Source organism: Porites lutea, chromosome 4, assembly GCF_958299795.1.
Source record: "Porites lutea chromosome 4, jaPorLute2.1, whole genome shotgun sequence".
In the NCBI taxonomy this organism is placed as follows: Eukaryota; Metazoa; Cnidaria; class Anthozoa; order Scleractinia; family Poritidae; genus Porites; species Porites lutea.
The window spans coordinates 40,796,761-40,816,969 of record NC_133204.1 but is presented as its reverse complement, the minus strand read 5'-3'; the positions used below and the strand labels follow the sequence as shown (position 1 = coordinate 40,816,969).

General features: G+C 39.9%; 3 protein-coding genes across 3 annotated transcripts; 1 reads left to right on the top strand and 2 right to left on the bottom strand.

Moving 5' to 3' along the window:
* The first annotated feature begins 1,734 nt into the window (after positions 1–1,734).
* On the top strand, positions 1,735–9,952 carry LOC140934674 (uncharacterized). The gene is made up of 5 exons (XM_073384257.1): positions 1,735–1,936; positions 3,396–3,551; positions 4,583–6,061; positions 7,308–7,670; positions 8,489–9,952. Exons 1-5 carry the CDS (start codon positions 1,735–1,737, stop codon positions 8,566–8,568), a joined length of 2,280 nt encoding a protein of 759 aa, XP_073240358.1. The 3' UTR covers positions 8,569–9,952.
* A 1,627-nt stretch (positions 9,953–11,579) lies between these two features.
* Positions 11,580–14,114, bottom strand: LOC140933594 (uncharacterized). The gene is made up of 2 exons (XM_073383200.1): positions 13,909–14,114; positions 11,580–12,692 (listed from the first exon to the last, which is right to left on the bottom strand). Exons 1-2 carry the CDS (start codon positions 14,042–14,044, stop codon positions 11,620–11,622), a joined length of 1,209 nt encoding a protein of 402 aa, XP_073239301.1. The 5' UTR covers positions 14,045–14,114; the 3' UTR covers positions 11,580–11,619.
* A 1,749-nt stretch (positions 14,115–15,863) lies between these two features.
* On the bottom strand, positions 15,864–17,349 carry LOC140933595 (neuropeptide FF receptor 1-like). Its single transcript, XM_073383201.1, has one exon. The coding sequence runs from the start codon at positions 17,248–17,250 to the stop codon at positions 16,075–16,077; it is 1,176 nt and encodes a 391-aa protein (XP_073239302.1). The 5' UTR covers positions 17,251–17,349; the 3' UTR covers positions 15,864–16,074.
* Positions 17,350–20,209: the final 2,860 nt, after the last annotated feature.

Below are 20,209 nucleotides of genomic sequence, written 5' to 3'. Positions count from 1 at the left end.
GGTTTGGTTTTGGTTTTACTACGCCCTTCGGTTGGCTAGTGTATTTACTTTGGTTTTGGTTTTACGACAGTCAAGTGAAAACCGCTCTAAAACTTGAGATATTGTTTAAGTTCCGAATGTTTTCTGGGAGTAGGTTATATTCTTTTGCCCCACGAAACACTATACCACCCTTCTGGAAGCTTGTGCCATCGTGTTGGACATATGATAATCTAGATTAGCTGGGATTTTTCGATTTTGTGAAATTTACTGAGAATATAGGATGAAAGGACTACCGGTCATTTATTGTTTTGAAAACTTTGACCAGTTACCGGCCATATAGCCATAGACTGCAAAACAGTCCGTATTTTTGCGTATTCAAGTACGCGCGAGCAGTCAAACAAAAGGTCTGGAATGAGGCTGAAAACAGAGAGCGAGACTGGGGAGAGACGCGTAAGACTCTTACGCCACGCTTTACCGATTTCTGTACTGATTTTGAGAAAAAAACCGACTGTTTTGCGGTCTAATATAGCCACAGCGTTTATATTATCTTGCGAACCGTGACTGTTTGCAATCTTTATGAGCAAATAAATCTTCTACAGGCAAGGGAAAAACTGACCAAATTAGCGCCCGCACAGCTACAGCGCAATAGGAATTTCACCGCAGCTACGGCCGCAAAAACAAGCCCCCATCTTGTCTGTAGGTTCATTGAATCGAAGTGAGCGCATGGTATCGATTTTGTTATAAACCTAACCTCACAGTTTTAAAATCCTGTATGATGTTGTGTAGATCTTCGATAATCTTGTGTTTTGGTGGAGATTTATTCCCTCGCGTAAGTTTACATGAAGATTTGCATACAAATAGCACATACTGCATGCAAATTATTTTAAAGACACAGTTTCCGCACTGGGTTCTGGAAAATATTTTGTTTCTAAAGATTATCACAATATTCAAACTTATTTACATTTTCTGGCTTAAAGTGAAGCAAAATCTTCGTGGATTTTGCGTTACCCACTTCACGTCGGCTTTCGCTTAAGCGAGTTTCTCAGCCCGTTTCCCATGAGTTGTGCTACTTCGCTGAGACAATCTCTTAATTCCAAGACTCTTTCAACGCCTCGTAACGGGGAAACTATCAGGGGTAAATCCGGATAAACCCCGAAATTTACAAAGAAGAAAGGTTGAAGTAACAAGTTGACCGAAATAATCCGATAAAACCGCTACCAGTAACCAGGAATGAATCCAAGAAGAACGGCGAAAATTACAATCAAATCATCATGTCGGCTTGCACATGACGGAGCAATTCAAACTTGTCACAAACGCTCAAGAAAGCAAAATATTTAAACGTAACGCAACGGCTATTAAGATTAAGTGTTCCAACAACTTTCCACGGTGGTATAGTGCCGAAATTACCTACACAAGCTTGGAATAAAGCGAAAATTTCACCACATATCCCTCTGAAAACGGCTCTTTCCAAGCGCGAAAATCACTCTACAACTGACGCATTCTGATTGGTCGAATCGCGTGACGCACACCGCCTGATACTGCGCTTGATATTGACTAAGCTGTTCCCTTGAGATCTGCGTCAGAAGTGATTTATTTTGCGCGATACGTCATGGGATTTTTCCCTGTCTTTCAGAGAATTCGAAAGTAGGTTTGACTTCCAGGAATGTGCTTCGCTCAGCTCGCTCATCTATAGCTAGGCTCTGCAAAAGAATCGCGAAGATTTTACCTTTGTTTTATATCTGAATGAAACATATCATGTCAGAACCGAGGAAGAAATTCGACTGTATCGAAAATGTAAAGAGGAAAGTTGCTTCAAACCCCAGGCTATCGTTTATCGCTTCACACCCCAAGCTATCGATTATATTCTTCTCGTTTCTGGTAACAGCATTTTTCGTTGAATTGACTATTGGTATTATTGGGGTAATAAACCTTGGACAAGAATCATCAAAAACCAAAGGTAGGTGGGGATACCATTAAGAGGTAATATAAGGAAATTTAAAAACTTTATCTTCCGCCCTGGCTCCTTTAGCTCCGTTCCGAACTGAACCAACTTACTACTTTCGCAGCGACATTGGCAACAGCTCTTAAACAAAAACCGTGTGCAACTCTTCACATGCAACACACTTCTGGTACATATCTCCGCCCGGCACTGCATGACTACGAAGTAAAATCACCTTATACGATCCTTCATGAACTATGAACTATGAACTATGTGATGACGTCATAAAAATGAAATTTGTGAAATTATGGGATTTGTTAAGATATTTGAAAGAACAACGTCCAAGACGCCTACTCGCCAAAAATTAGCAATTCGGGGCAAATTGTCTCTGAGATATTAGCCCAGTTATGCTGTGACGATTCCATACAAATCCTTCTAAATTCGGCTTGGTTCATATGATTAGGAACCAGGTAAGATTTAGAAGGAGTCTTTCAGAATATCTTAACAAATCCCATAATTTCACAAATTTCATTTTTCTATGACGTCACACTTCGGTACTCTATTCAGGCAATAATTCATTTTAAAAACATCAATTCTTAAACATATACGATCGTAAAGCAAAGATACAAGGAACATTTCAAGTGTACCAGATCGGTGAAGATCGCGCGGCCTGTTGCGGTATAACTACAGATCGGAGTCAAAAATCAAATCAAAGTTGAACGAACTCATGCCTTTAACCACTTTCCAAGTGTCGTGTATTCTTTTCGTAAGCCATACACTACTCCTAGAACCATACCAGATCGATCGGATAAGCTTCTCTATCTCCAAAGACTCTTGAGAACGTCCTGTTGCCGGACGGCCACGATGTTATTCTGAACCTCCATGATCAAAACATTATTTTTTGCGTCTTCTTAAAGCGTAACCGGCCAAACAACACAACGACACGTTAATCACCACTACCAAAGTATAACTAGGCCAGCCAAAGCGACGGATGTCGGAATAAAACGAAGGATTTTCAATGATTGTACCAGTAATGGCGATTTCGAATTTGGTGTTGACCCAACAAATTTTTCTGAAGGGACAAACGGCGCGCATGCGCATAACCGTGATCGCGTCCCTTTAAAGTTATTGTCTATGATTGTACATTAGCAAGCACATTAGGGTTCACCTAAAAACTGATATTATGGATATTGTATTTCATTTATGTTGCGAAAAATGAACAGACTTATCAACAACTCCAAGGATTTTCTAGATGAGACGACAATTACAGACAACTATGCCATTTTCAAACTGTGATCTGCTTACTGATTCTGGCCATTTAAAATGTCCGCGCTTAAAATACAATAATTATAGAGAGCCTTTTAAAATTGCGAGACATCGTGTAAATGTACTCCAGACCTGTATTTTGCTATAAAACCTCCAAAACTGTTATAAGCTTAAACTTATACTTATTTCTTGATCCTCTGGCTCTCCATAGTTGACCTGCAGGACCTGCGAAATTTGTTCCCCACTCGATTTGTTTGCAGCCCCCGTTGTGATGCCAATGCTGTTTGTACAACAGACCCATTGAACAGGGATCGTCATGTCTGTGTCTGTAACAATGGATTTCAAGGGAACGGTTCTTTGTGCCAAGGTAACAGCTCAGATTTTGCTGGGCCAAATTCAGCCTAGGGATCGAGTTCAGTTCAACCTATTAAGCAAGGCAGTAGCACGACGTTTAAAACCTTTGTCACACGGTAAACGCCCGCGAATAAGAACCTAGTGGATTAAGAACCTCCTGGAGGAAATTTGCAGTTTACCCCAAAATGCAAGAACCTGTTTAGCCAAGCAAGATCAAGCAGATTGTTATATGTGGGTTACAGTTAAATTATGATAAACAATTTATAACAGGAGCGTAACTTTGAGATAGCATGTATACAAATTCGGTAATCAATTGTGACTAAATACAGACTGTATTTTCAAGGACCAAACCCAAATTGATTATTTTTCTGGTGATCAACAATCTGTTATCTCCTTCATAAACATAAAGAACCTAATTAAGAATCTACTTATCCTAAATGGCCAATAATTACCCAAAAATTCAAGAAACTATTTTGCCAAACTCCACTAAAGTCGTTTCTTATTTACGGGTGTCTACTGTACTTCACGGCAGTAGCAAGACCCAACGTGGTGTTCAAGACATTAGAACTGCGTCAGTTGAGATGTTTTTACAGCATCTACTTTCTGACACGTAATGTACGTTTTTAATTTTGACAAATATATTTTGGGGATTTCGGGATGTTTTATATGTTATGAGGTCAAAGTGGCCGCCAGAAAAACGGTTATGAAGATTTTGGAACATTTTTCTGATTTTTATTCAAAATATTCTTTGCCTTAGACCCGGGAAGAAGACTGCTTGTTCATTGAAATTTGAGATGGACTCTCAAAAGCTAAAATTTTAATTTCAAAGCTGAACTCAGGTGGAAAAGATAAAGCTGTAGGGAGATGCAAGATATCTAAGCGATTTATAGTCAGAGAGTGCAGAAGATTGAAACACTTAAGCTAAAAAGTACTTACGCAAATACCTACATAGGGGCACAAGCGTTACTATAGGGAAGGAAAAGACATTTTGTCTGATATCGGCAGAGTTTAACTAGACTTATTTTCAACTTGAATTTCCGGCAGACATAGATGAGTGCTTCTCCGAAGAAATGCATCCCTGCCCCTTAAACGCAAAATGTGTGAACGTCATTGGCACCTTCAACTGTACTTGTCTCCCTGGTTACGAAGGAGATGGGCACTCATGCACAGATGTCAATGAGTGCAGCATAAGCAAACATAACTGTAGCACTGATTCGTTGTGTAATAACACTATTGGCTCTTATACCTGCACGTGCCTTGACGGATTTCAAGGTAATGGCTTTTCATGTAAAGACGTAGACGAGTGTAAAACAGACGTTCATGATTGCAGCCCCCATGCATTTTGCACGAATGCAATTGGTGGCCACAACTGCTCTTGTCTGCCAGGTTTCCAAGGTGATGGGCGGACCTGTCAAGATGTTGATGAGTGCATAGCCTTGAGCCATAACTGCAGTATTCATGCATCGTGTATAAACACACTTGGTGGATATGAATGCAAATGCCGAGACGGATTTGAGGGCAACGGATTCGAATGTATAGACAAGGATGAATGTGAGATGAAAACCCACAACTGTAGCCGTCATGCAAACTGCAGAAACAACGTCGGTGCTTATAACTGTAGTTGTCATGATGGTTATGAAGGCAATGGATGGTCTTGCACAGACGTAGACGAATGCACGACTAAAACACATAACTGCAGTATAAACGCATTCTGCACAAACAATATCGGTTCATATAACTGCACTTGTCATGATGGTTATGAAGGCAATGGATGGTCTTGCACAGACGTAGACGAATGCAAGACTAAAACACATAACTGCAGTATAAAGGCATTCCGCACAAACAATATCGGTTCATATAACTGCACTTGTCATGATGGTTATGAAGGCAACGGATGGTCTTGCACAGACGTAGACGAATGCAAGACTAAAATACATAACTGCAGTATAAACGCATTCTGCACAAATAATATCGGTTCATATAACTGTAGTTGTCATGATGGTTATGAAGGCAATGGATGGTCTTGCACAGACGTAGACGAATGCAAGACTAAAACACATAACTGCAGTATAAACGCATTCTGCACAAATAATATCGGTTCATATAACTGCACTTGTCATGACGGTTATGAAGGCAGTGGATGGTCTTGCACAGACGTAGACGAATGCAAGACTAAAACACATAACTGCAGTATAAATGCATTCTGCACAAACAATATCGGTTCGTACAATTGTAGTTGCCGTGGTGGATTTAAAGGTGATGGACGAGCGTGCAGAGACATTGATGAGTGCAAAATGCAGACACACAATTGTAGTGTCTATGCATCCTGTACGAACAGCATCGGTGCATTCAGATGCAAGTGCTTTGATGGATATGAAGGTAATGGATGGGAATGCACTGACATCGATGAGTGTGGGATTGGAACTGACAACTGTCACTCTAGTGCTAGTTGTGTGAACAAGCCAGGTTCGTACAGTTGCTTCTGCAAAAGAGGGTACACGGGGAATGGACGGTACTGCACAGGTAAGCAGTCTCCAGTGTAATACCAAACCGTAGAAGCAAACCACAACATTGAACCCGGCGTGTCCAAGCGATGAAATTCGACAATTGATAAAATCGATTGTAATCGATAGTAATACTGAATCGAGTGATATCGAAAATGGATTAAAAAATCAGAGATTGAAAGAGTTGATTATCGATTTTTATCAATTTTCATCGATTATATCGATTGTCAATGGTAATCGTTTGACCATAATTTCAGAAACGTTTAAGCTACGCATTAGAAATTGAAAGTATTACCAGTTGTAATTTTTCACTTCCTAAAAGGAGATCTTTCGTTCCATAGCTGTTTTTCTTCTAGTCTGCTAAACAGCCGTTTTTAGTCAGAAGTCGTCACGCAACGCTCCTCCCCAGTTAGTGAGGAGGAGCGTTGCGTGACTACTCTAACGGCTGTGTAGCAGACTATTTTTCTTCTAAATGTGTCGAAAATACGAAAAAAATAATTGAAAGTGTGTTGAAAACTCTCTTCGAAAAGTCTGATCATTTGAAACTCGTGATGCGTGGACAAAAAATAACTAAATAGCCCCTTATGACGTGGATTTGTTGAACAACGTTTCTTGAAAGTACCGACTCCTACAAATAACAAGAGATCCGGCCACTTTCCCCGCTTTTATGCGACGTAAACTAAAACTGTACAACAGAACTTCATAAACTGGTGTCCAGCGCTCTTTAAAATCCATAAGAATTGATACAATTAAAAGGACCTGGATTGTGAGTATCGATTTTCATCGAGTGAAGAAACCAATCAATATTAATCAACTAAATTTTTATCGATTACACCGATTATATTGATTGGTTTCCGATGATTGATTTTCATCGATTGGGCACGCCGGGCATTGAATTAGTACACCCTCTACGTTGGAATTTAATATTAAGAAACATGATCTTTACCATAAGCTTTCTCATGACAGGTCTAACATGAAATATCCAAGATTTCAACTCTTTGACAAGGTTGTTTTGATATCTTAAAATGCCTAAAATGGCAGTAGACAAATCTGACTACACAGGAAGCTGTCACCCGTTTTCGGGTCTTGCTGTTATACTGACAGAGAGCTCAGTTTTGGTTGATCTTTAAAATTCCTGAGAGAAAGATTCACCTTTATGGGAATTTGGACTCCCTAACTGAGCGTGAGTTAAAGGCCTTTGACCAGAGCTCTTAAGAATGGCATCGTCTAATAATGACTTCACCGTATTATTATTTGGTCTTTAGATATAAATGAGTGCCAACACATGGAGATAAATTGCAGTCCAAATGCGCAATGCATCAATAACCAAGGATCCTACAGTTGTAAGTGCCTGGACGGATACCAAGGCGATGGTCAAACGTGCTATGATGAGGACGAGTGTAGTCGAAATCCTTGCAACCCGAACGCAGTTTGCAGAAATACAGACGGCTCGTACACCTGCAGCTGTAAAACCGGTTTTCGAGGAGACGGAAAGTGGTGTGATGACTATAACGAGTGCCTAGCGCGTGTTTATGATTGCCACCAAAAAGCCGTCTGTGTAAATACATGGGGATCGTATCACTGTTCCTGTTCCAAAGGGTATCACGGAAATGGCCACGTCTGTAAAGGTGAGGGATTCGGTCATATCCGACAAAGTATAGCTCTTGGAAATGGAGGGGTCTCCTAGGAATTCTTGGTAGAGCTGTGCCACCCGGTTCTCCAAATCCTGACCCTATTTCAGACCGAAACATACCATTTTGCACACCCGTTTTCAGACCTGATCTCTGAAAGATGATTAGTTTGTGAACCGATTATGGCGTTTAAGTAAAATCACGAGGGTTTTTGCAGAAGACAGACACTGGCGCTGCTCTTCTCCTTTAAAATACTATTGGAGCTGAAAAGAGAAATACTTTATATGCCCCCCTGGTTCTCTTGCGGCGCTCGCTCGAGCACGCAGAGCTCCGCTCTTACTAAGGTAAGGAAGTGGCCCCATTCCCGAGCTTCGTTTATAGGGGTCGAACTCCAGTCATTACTAGTATTACTGGGATGAAAATTCACGCTATTTCCCAGATAAAACAATTTTAATTTTTAAGGCACGTCCGGCTTTACTAATACTGGCGAGTGTTAAATAAAAGGTATATTTTTTTTGTCTTCCTTGAAAGAACTTACAGAAGTATAAGTCCAATTACGGTTCGTGAAAGTATTTAAGCTCGCTGGTCAGCTTCACGTCAAAAACTGACAAGGCTTTATAGTACATTCTTGTTTTTCGCTGACACTAACCAACAACCAAAATCAGCAAAACCGGGTGTTGGGTGTGGTTGATGGAGCTTAACAGCCAAAATAAGCAAAATTAGGTGTTGGGGGTGCTTGATGAAGCTTTAAATGTTTACATGACCTACACCGTAACACTTAATAACGACTGAACATCTTTTTTTTCTTTTCCCAGTTTCTTCTTCCAGCAGCATAATACCGACAAGATTTCTTTTTTTCGTCATGCTTACCGTTTCTTATGTGATGTTAACTTGAGGACGAGGGCGGCGATTTTGAAGCAATTCTACACGTTTTATGATTGATACTGAGCCTCCACTCATGCCATTCACAAAGGATTTTTCCAATCCAGTGTAGGAGAAAGGGTTTGGAATCGGCCTAAATAGAGTAAAGTTTCGTTTTCAGAAATCGGTACCAAATTGCGTGCTAAGACTTTATCACTATTGGCCACACAAATCGAAGAAAAACAATGAAAATGGTTAATTTTTTGTTAACGTAAAACTAATTTTGTCAAAAAGGATGTATCCACAAAGTCATCTAAACTTTAGTTAGAATGTAGAAATCTGACCTGGTAGGAAAGCGTGGTAACGAAAACGGGTTCTTTGCGACCAACCATAAGATAAGAAGCCTATTGCCTCCAACGCGCTGGGGCAGCGGTTAGAATTTAAGAAAACAGTGCAATTTCAAGTAGCCAATTTGAAAAACCAGTTGGGCAAGGAACTCCTTCATATACGCCATATCTGCCTTTTGTAAAGTATTTGTAAATATTTTTAATTCTACTTTTATTATTCATAGACTATTATTTTATTACGGTATTGTAAAACTATATATTTCAGCCGAGCGGCTGCGACGTAATTTAATAAACCATCAATCTATCAATATTTCTATTTATCTATCTATCTATCACAGATCACGCTGCTTCAGCAGTCCTTAACCCTTTAAACCCTAAGATCAAAATTTGAATTCTCATCTGTTGTCCCTATCTATTTCCTACAGAAGTAGTGGGGAGAAGTTGATAAAATGTCAAGCAATTTCAGCTTGTGTGATCATGTCCGTAATCCTCACGACCACACTGTTTTAGAAACCATTGATATTACAAGGAAAAATTGGATGCTAATCTCTGTTAGGGCTTAAAGGGTTAAAGGGGATATGTCACGCTACTTGCTATTTCTTTGAAAAGTTAAAATCTCTCTTGAAACTCCGAGTTACAACAGTTTTCATCATTTGCATTTGTATTTCGGTGTGTATATTTTATCATGCATTGAGCACTCAAGGATTGGTGAAAGAATCTTTTTATCGTTTGTCAATTTTACTATTAAGATGTAATTTGAACGTGTTCAAGATTCAAACAACTTATATATTATTATAAGTTATACATTACTCACTATGCTAGTAGGCAAATTAGGTAAGAATACAATGTGTTGAAAAGAGTAATAATTCTTTTAGGTGAGTATCTATTTAAGTGGAATTGTACAATTTAATTTATTTAATTAATGTTTATTCTTAGGTAACATTGTAAAATTTGTCTTTAATTAATTCAATAAAAACTGTTAAAAAAACTGACTCCTGTTAAACCTCTAATCCTGCAAAAAGAGCATTGACATATTGCTCTGAGAGCAATTTGATTTAAACCACTGGGCCCGGTTCCTGAAAGGCCGATTAGCGCTAATCCGGGATTAAAATTTTTTTCCACTTTTTGTATTTACTTTCCAATACATTGCCTAAAGCAACATTTTGTGTTATCATTTCTTTTTTTCGAAGTAAAGGCACACTGACAGTATTTTGTAAGCTCGAGGAACATGTTCTTGGACAAGAAAACCTTGCTTAAAATTGGCTTAATCCTGGGTTAAACTTAACCATCTTTCCAGGAACCGGGCCGGCTGCATGCGGGTCAAGATCATACCTGGGTTTTCTTGTTTGTTTGTTTGTTTTGTTTTGTTTCTTAATTTTATCAGTACGCTGTGCTTGTCAACCGCATCAAATGGGCTTTCTTTAGATCTAGGAAAAGTACACTATTAATTACGTCATTATCAATATTTAAGTACCAGTTCTTAGTAGCTTCAAGGAAGCAATTAAAGTAAAATGCATCGGTCTAAAATCATGCTGAGTATCCGCCACTAAATTATTGCGAATCAGGTATTCATAAAGTAGATCAAAAAATGAGGATGGCTATGTTCACGCGTTTAGGGTTTCTGTTCACACGCAAGAGGTGTTGCCCACCACTTCTGAGCTGTTGCCCACTACTTCTGGGCATATCTAAAGTCTTAAAAAATAACATCGAACGTACCAATCATTGTGCGATCAAGACATTACTGAATTTAGGTAATTCAGCTACCTATGACTTTTGCCTAGCAATGGCTGATACGGACAAGCTTGAGCAAAGACGTACCCTGCAATCGCTTATTCTATTTTTTAAATGTTTTAAACTAGATGGCCCATATTATATTTCCCAATTTTTTACACCTCGGCTAACAAAATACAATCTACGAGACAGTGGCTTAAATGTTGTGCAGCCTCCATGTAACAGCCTTGTCATGCACAACTCCTATTTATACATGATTGCCCACATATGGAATCAATTACCAACTGCCACCAAATCCTCGAGCACTTCAGCACAATTTCGTAGGAGCGAGGATCGGAACCCACTGAGACGGAAGTAAATATTCAGGAGGGAGGGCTGGCAGGGGCGTAGCCAGGTACTCACATTTTTTCTCCTCGCTAACGGGACTCTCAGACGGCAAAGTAATACTTTTGTCTAAGTTTCTGAAGAAATAAATGTCCAAAAGGTAGGCAACGGCTTTCCACAGAAAATTCCTATCCAGTGGATCAGTGTCAAAATAACCGGTTGTGTTTTTTGCTGGGAAGAGACCCATCAAGCGAATAGCAATGTGAAGTCTTTTAAACAGTTAAGCCCTGACTTCGATTTTATCTTAATGATTTTCTTGAAAAATCCAAAATTGTCCTGTTACACTAGATCAAGAGCAATAATAGGATATTATGGCTCTTGACTAGATATATAAAAGGTCTGTTAGACAAAATCTAGAAGTAGCTCTACGAAAAGACTTCGCTGACAGAATGGATTCTAGAGATAACTGAAAATTAGTCGTGCTAAACTGGACGATTTTCCTAGCCTGGGAGCAAGCTCTCCTATTTGGACAAGTGAAGGGAGCCTCGCGAGAACGCGCGAGCGAGGGGCCGCTCGCTCGCGCGTTCTCGCGCGGCTCGCTTTGCTCGTCCAAATAGGAGAGCTTGCTCGCAGGCTACGATTTTCCATGTAACAGTCCTGGAGATGTAAAGTTCAGAGAGTAGTTATTCTTGGTTCGCAGGAAGAAGTGCCTTAAATGCACATGCTCGTTTTCTGAGGGACTTGGAAACATCAGATCCCTTGTTGTTCTTTATGTCGCTAAGCGTGTTGTAAAGTGTCTTACAATCCCAAACCAGAAAACCTGCGGTGATAATACTTCTTACAAATTTGGTTCCAAAAGGAACTCTAATCCCGGCACCAACCCAGGCTCCAGACTCCTGATAACCAATTTCTGCAACGGGCACATATTTCTCGGCTGCACTAGCGTCTCCACAGGCCCCGAATGTCAGCTGGAATTTCTCAATGTTTATGGCTCTCACGTTTGGCCCAACGTACTCAGCGGCCCTGACCGATCCCTTGCAATGACTACTCCAAGCTGCCGCTCTGGCCACTACACTTGAACTCTCGGATGCTATGCTTACACCAACGTCTCCAGCTGTACTAGTTGCCACTTTCGCACCAGTCTCACCAACCGTTTTGGCTACAGTTTTAATACCAGGGCCGATCCCGGCGTAGGCTCCTCCAGCTTTTAAAACTAATTCCGAGGCGTCTCGCGCTGTATTAACGGGGATCCTGTAAAGCACATCCACAGGAAGGGATTCCTCTATCAAAGGAAGTATAAAGTGGCCCGATCCAAACCTCTTGATGACATGTTCTGCAAGAAAGACAAGCCTATTTCTATTTTCACCAGATATTAGAACGTCAATATTTTTCGTTACCTTACAGATCGACTTAATGGCTTCTCGTTCAATGTCCATTACCCTTAGACGTATTTCAGAAGAGGCTTTGTAAGCTTGCCATACGTTTAAAACAGCTCCTGTCATCCCAGACGTAGTAGATGCTATGGCCAATGAGCCAGCATAGTCGGCAGTAATGACATCAAGATTCCCTGCGATTCCCAAGCAGTCGCAAAAAACTGCGGAAAATCTTCCAACAGCAGAGAATATCTGGCAATTTTTGCAGTGATTGTCGAGGATCTCTGCCACCTCGTGAAGAACCTTAACAGTCTTTTCTATATTACTATTCATTTCGTTGACGTTTTCTTCCAATTCTTGTACTAATTTCTCCTCCTCCTCACCTGAGATTCAAAAATATTTACCAACCGTTAAATTGATTTCATCACACCGAGCAAAGATGACCTAGTTCAACTACTGTTGATCTTGTACACTTGACACTACATATCGTTAATACGAATGAAAGCGTATCTCAGGGTATCTGTACGTAGTTAACACCCCTGGCGTGACGGGCCGAGTAACGCTAATTTTAACCACTGGAATGTCGCGATTCTTCGCAAAATTGGGGTCGAACTCGAGGTCTTGCGGGCTACTTAAAATCGTTTGCCCAGAGATTTGTTTCGATTTTCTGATAGATTGGGGCCTAGTTAAGCCGTAAAAAGTCAATGTACAAAATTCTAAGTTATAGCACATTGTAAAAATTTGCATTATTTTATCCCTATAATTTAGAACGGTAGAAATTGTCAGTAGGGCCATGAACAGGAAGAAGAACACTTTATTTGGGAAAAGTAACTACAGCATGTTTCATTACTCATTAAGGATTATCGATGAGCCAAAAATGAGCGAAATTCGAATTTTGAACTTGTGCCACAAAAAGTCGATTTTGGTCGATATTTACAGACAGTCGCTCTCAAAAACTCTACCCTCAATTGCTATTCTAATTAATTATCGCCTTTAGCGAATGAAGAAATACTTTTTATAAAAAATATATATTCTTAATTCTGTCTGTAATTGTATTATAATGCAGGGGTCATCCACTAGATTAGGGACGGACCATTAGAAGAGTTATTGGGGGGGAGGGGAATTTTCGAACCGCAGGAATTTTTTTTCGTTATCAAATTCCTTGTATGAATTTTTTTAGGCCATAGCATGAATATTTCTTAGATTAATTGGCGTGCATGAATTTTTTTTCGTTTAATTTTCCCTTGCGCGAATATTTTTTTTGGGCTTCGACCCCCCCCCCCCCCCCCCGATAAGTTTTCTAATGGCCCGTCCCTTCGCCTTTGCTATTTGGATGATCCCACTCTCTATTTTGTTGTTACAATTTTTCTTTTATTCTTTCGCTGTTCTGTGTTTAGTTTCCTATGTAAATTCAACCTTCATGTCATGTAAAACTGAGCTGAGTTTAATAAATCATCTTGTCTTGGCTTGTCTTGACCCACTCGCTTGGTTCGTCATCCAGTGAAGCTTCAAATCTAAACACTACTCTTCCTTTTTACGCAAAAGGAAGCTATAAATAGCTCGTACTTTATACGTGTTTAATTTACTTTATCTTCTTACCTCTCAACTCGAACGCAAGATCCTTTCTTCCAACTTGTATAAGACATTGGCGTACGAATTCGACTTGGTTCGGACCTAGTAACATTCTATGTTCGAGCTCAATAAACAGTGCCTCTGGCGATGAAATTCGTTCCATGTCACCTTCAGGAATCGAGTCCTTGCAAAGGAACTTAAAGTGCTCTAAACGGTGACTTTCTATTTGAGAAGCAATTGTACCTAGCTTTAGTCTGAAACGTTGCCGTGAATTCATTGTTCTTGTTAAACTAAATGAAGAGTTGACCGTCGATGTCGAGCAGAACGAAAGTGAAATTGTCAGTTTGTCGGAAATCCCCTTTAGAGCGTCCGCTGGGCACCGGTAACGCGGTCTTTAGGAACGAGACACGAGACTGCTGTAACACAACCTTCTCCCACACGGGAAGGGTCGCAAGTTGACATTTTTGGTGCCTTTAGAAAAAATTGCCGTGATTGCTAGTGCTTATGATTTCAATGTAAACGATGTCATTCGTAAGGAATGTACATGCTAAGTGATATTTCAATCTGATTTCCTCGTCGGATACAAAGCATTTATTTGAGATTCCTTCACAAGAAGAACAGTTCATTGAATCTCCACATGACAAAATCGAGTAACACTAAAGTTGTTGATCATTTTGCTGTAAACTGTCAGCTTCTACTGACGAGCCGTCCAAAAACAGCAATATTAAATGTGCAGAAATTCAAAATCAGTTGATTTCCAATACTTTTGTGATATATCAAAAACTCTGGAATTAAGGAAATATCTACACGTAGCACAACCGTACTGTACATTGAAATTTAAATAAAGTGCTTTTGTTTATTCAATTTCACGAGAGTTAAAACTTTTTCCATTCATGACTTCGGTCACGCCTCTTTCCACCAAGACCTGCCTGCAAGTCGAGCTCAAATTTTTTCACGAGCGCGGGCGCGAAGCGCGAGCGGTAGATTTTTTGTGTTTTCTGCGGTAAAAAAAAGAGCGAGAGCTTCGCGCTGAGGCCAACTACCGGAACCGGAAATGAGAAGCGAAGATACTTTCCACCATGCTTCGATCACGTGTTGTTGTATCGCCAGCGGGGTAAATTTGTCGGGATACATTATTTTGAAGTTAGTCAAGACCACGTGACCAACACTGGGTAACCTTCTTGGAGAGTGTCCGTTAAAAGAGAGTTGAATAAAAAGGGAATAACGGAGCCGGTCAATGTCTTCTTAGTATTTTTATAAATATCTGTACATTCAACTGTAAATATTTGAACATTGAACTCGACAATTAACATGGAAATAAACCCGGGCGCTTTTCCCTGGATTTTCCCGCCCCACCTCCAAAGCCAGGGAAAAACGCCCTGGGGACGAGGTCGGGGCCGGAAACAAGAATGATTAAAGAAGAAAAAACTCACAACTCTAGTGTTTTAATATACGACAAAACTGTTTTATAGGCGAATTTTCGATTTGTTTTGTTTTCTTTTTTGTTTTGTTTTTTCTTTTGTTTTTTCTTTTACCGGAGATGGAAAATTACTGATACATGATAGTTTTGTGACGGTTTAAAAGACTAACCTTAAAGGAATGAAAAATCAACTGTTTTGAAAAATTAAAAAGAAAGAAAGATCGATTAAATAATTAAATGTCTCGTGCCGAGTTTTGCGTGACTTAGCAAAAGTTTGGCATATGATACTTATCTCTTTCTTTCATGTTTTTTAGCTCCTGTCAAATGGTTCGGAGATGTTCAGTCTTAAGAATAAATAACTAAACCCTTTTTGTTTTGTCTTTCTATATCACTCATCACTAAAGTGCCGAGATGTGATCGCTTTAATTCATAATTTCATGGTCAGAATCCACTTAGGCAGGTTAAACTTACGAAATTAAAGGAGGTGAGCTGTGCAATAAGTTGTCATCTTCTTTAATTTTAAGAATGTTATAATTTACAGTATTTTTTGTTGAGCGCATTAGAATAACATAGCTCTATATCTGGGCATAATATTTTACAATAAGCCATAAGCTAAAGTCAAAGAAACGATCAGTCAAAAGAAATGTGATTAAACCATTCGAGAATAACATAGGATGAATGTGTGGAATTGACGCGATTAAAATTCATGATACAGAATTGCTAATTTTTTAAGTTAAGGGTATCAAGATGTGCGGTTTACGGTGTGAGGAAGTTTAAAGATTTTCTGTCGTTGTGGTTGCGGGCAAGAGCTTTTCTAGGTTTTTCTTATCACTACGCCGTTCGTCCATTCTATTTTCGCGCGAATCTGCGCGCACGAGAATTGCTTCTTTTTCTTGCAGCCGACTTGCCCTGGTTCTCCTAGTCGAGCTTGACGAACTTTGGCTTCCTCTGTCTCGTCTAGAAAGCACAGATCGAAAGCCTCTTCTGTAATTCTCATTGAAAATCACGTAAATATAAGGATTAACAGCGGAATTTGCGTGTCCGAGAAAGAGTGTGAGGAAATCCATGTCGTAGGGTAAGCCGCAGGCATAGCGATCAGACTCAGCGAACATCACGAACATTCGCACGTATAACGGCAGCCACGATAAAGCGAACACGATCACCACCGTTACCAGCATTTTCAAGACTTTTCTGTTGGTTTTTTCTTTGTTTTCCTGGTTGGAAGTAAGCTCTTGACCCGGTGCTTTTCTACGCCACAACTTTAACATGATAACCGTGTAAAGAGAAGCGATGACGGTCAGAGGAAGAGCGTAGAGCAAAACAAATAGTGCGATCGTGTAATCGCGTGAAGCGGTTGCCTCGTTGAAAGGCGGTTCCCACTTTTCGTTACAGCGGGCAAAGCCTTTCTCACCAGTGGTCTTCAAAGTGTAAAGCGGAGGACCTGAGACGATAATCGCCGATACCCACGACGCCCCAATGATGAATTTAGCGACCCGAAATGTGATGACGCGTTTCAGTGGTCTGAAAATGGCGAAAAAGCGATCGAACGCGATCGCACAGAGCGTGAAAACAGAGACTGTTATTGAGAGGGATTGCACGAAGCTCAGCAGCTTGCAAAGGACATCACCTATCCATCCTCCGATAGCCCACACATCAAAGCCGCTGAAAATCCAGTACAAAGTTGGTAACATGTTGAACACTGTGGTCAGTAGATCCGCCAGGGCCATGTTAATGATAAGGAAGTTGGTTATCGTTCGCATTCGTCGGTTTTTGTGAACCACACGTACCACCATAATGTTGCCAAACAGCGAAAGGAGGATCACCAAAATGTACGCCACCCCTTTGACTCCCTTGGTATACTTATTAGCAATCGGTTCCGGACAACCAGTGGAATTGGCATTTGCCGAAGTAGGGACGGCGCCAGTGGATGATAAACCTTCGTTAAACATGGGAAGCTAGTTAAAGACCGTATGAAGACGTAGAAAGTAGCGACTTGTGTCGCTTGGCATTAAGCAGAAACGCCGAAGCCGTAAAGTGAGATTTTGCGCTCGATAATTAAATAGCGGCCACTTTTTAAGAGTGCTTAATTTTCCGTCTTATCGAGCTGATTATGTTTTTTGCGACAATTTCAATAGTCGCGTCGTCCGAATAAGAGGTGATTTCCATACTTAAAAAGCAAGCGAAGCAAAACAAGGACCAATAGTGGAAAATAGAAGACTGCAGCTATATATGATCATGGTATGTTTACAAAAGCCCTCTTTTAAAATGCAAATTGACCCTTTGCTGAACGTTGTGATTAAGGTGTAAATTAGGTTAAGGCGCTTTTCTGATCAGTGTAAATTCTGTGACATTCTCGCCAATTCCACAAAATGAATGCGGATATCGGCTTCTATTCGCGGGGCTTTTGTTTCATAGATTTAGATAAACATAATCACAATATAATACAGTTTGTAATCTTTAAAGGATTCTTATTACTTTTTACTTTATATTCACCACCATAAAACCCTCAGTCGTCCAAATCATTAGTAAAAAAGGAAAAAAAACTATTTACATGCACAAGAGTGTAAGATCGAGATTTTGGGATCTTAGGATAAACAAGGTGACTTAGTTCGACGTTTCTTTTTCTAATAGGAAACGAAAATTAAATTGCCTTGCTAGAAAATAATTACAAAAATCATTGATAGTAACTATGAAAAACTGATATAACGAGAACCAAGATATGAGCACAATATTTGACAGATATAATATCGAAAAAAAAATCGGAAGAGTGAGAATGACACGGGTTTGATTATTACTTAATTCGGTATCTTTTAAAAATGGATACAGAGGAGAAAATACCCATCTGTTCTGGCCGCATACACCGCGAAAAACAATTTAAACGAACTGAATATCCTGTAATTCCGATAATTTAGTAACCAAGAAACATTATCAAAACTGTTACTCGAGGAAAGAAAGACAATTCCCCTGAGAAACTACGTTTCAACTTAGCAACCGCAAACAAAAAGTCGCAGTTTAATTTACTTTTTTGAGAGGTTAAGCTTGTTATGGCTAGAGAAAGAATCACCGATGGATTTTATGATGAACAACAAAGTCTGTTTGCCCTTGGGGTACTAAACTTTTCAATGTGGTTTCTGGCCCTTGTGAACAGAAAAAAAATAAACCAACATTTTTGTTAAGCTCGATAATAATCAGCGGACATTTCATTGAATGGAAAGACCATGTAAACTGATTCTAGCAGTTGAAAGTTTGCTATTTTCAATTTTTTTTTTTTGCCCAAGAAATCTTTGGTTGTCTAGGCACTAACAATCTATGGAAGATCATAAACAATAAAGTGACTTTCAAAAAGGCTATAGCGCATTTCCCTTTAAAACAGACTTCTATGCTGTCAGGTTTTGCATTTTTAAGTATTTTTGGCGTTTACAATGACGTCCGCGCGTACACTGTACATAACTTTCACCTCTGTTAAATGATATCCACGAATTCTAGCTCAAAGGAGAAATCTCTGCAACATTTTTTTTAATCCAGCTATAAGCCTAATTTGAGAAAGGGAAACAATTAATTACACAAAAAAGGCATTTTCACCCCAAAAAGTATGATGGATTGAAATTTCTCGTTTATTAGGTGTGAATCACAGAAATATCAACCAATTCCAAACCTGAGAAATAAGTGCAAGGAAATTGAAAACACAAGTCTCGTTGATCTTTGAATCAGAAACTGAATACAGCACTAATTAGTTGCACTTGGAAAAAACACGTTTGGTAACAAATATTAAACAATAAATGCTTCAAAGGCTCGACGGCCCTTATTTGATAGACGCCGGAAGGCTAACGGAAACTGTAAAACTTAAGCCATAATAAGGCCTCGTTTGATTACATTTCCGTTCACAAAGATGGCATCATGAAAAAATGAGCTTTGGTGTATGTCAAAAACTAGACAAAACTTTATTTAGTGGTTAATATCTTTGTCGTTGATACGCGGTGATTCTCCAACATCATCTGCGTGGCAGGCGCGCCAGGATGGAAGTCGGGATCACTACTTTGTCGTCGCCCCATGAAAGGGAGTAGGGATTCCGGAATCTGGAAATTTTTCGCTCGTGGAATCAGGAGTCCTGGGTTTTGGAATCCGCGATACAGGCCAAGGAATCCGGAATCCCACCAACGATTGGAATCCAGAACCAAGTTCCATTGACGAAGGCTTAAATCCAGTACCTGGAATCCGGAATACACGGCGTGAAATCCTGAATCCAAGAATGTCCTGGACCGATTGAGTTGTTCAAAGCTGGGTTAAGATAACCCAGGGTTAGTGCGAGATTTGAATTCAGATTTGAAAGCTTAAAAGGCATGTCAGTTTTAATTCTTCTTGTCTACAAGTTGATTATTGAAAGCTCTAAATATAACAGAGAAAATTATTCGAGAAAATGCTTTTGAACACGAGAAACCCGGGTTAAATTTAACCCCGGGTTAAGCGCTAATCAGCCTTCGAACAACTGGCCCCCCCAGGGGCGCTTTCCAATAAGGCAAAATCCCCGGTTGGAAATTTTGGAAACCAGGGTTGGAAACATTTCGGGTCAAATGGAAAGGCTTTCCAGCCATGGAGCCTCGTTTACACTGTTCGTCCGTCACCATCACGTCACTCGCTTGGAGACTGGGCTGGCCATTTTTGAAATTTTTTTGGTGGATCTGCCATTACGACATTCTTGCTTTTGTTTTTACCAGCAAGAAACAAGAAGTTTTACGTGAAATCCTTCTAGCATCGGACTTGTAGATGCCATTCTGAACGATAAGATAAGAAATGAAAAGAAAAACTGCCCGTGGACAACGCTCGCCGGCAAACATTGGAAATGGCTGGAAAAATTTTAGGCGCCAGCCACCGGCCGAAACAGAATTGCGCAAATGGAACGGGAATCTC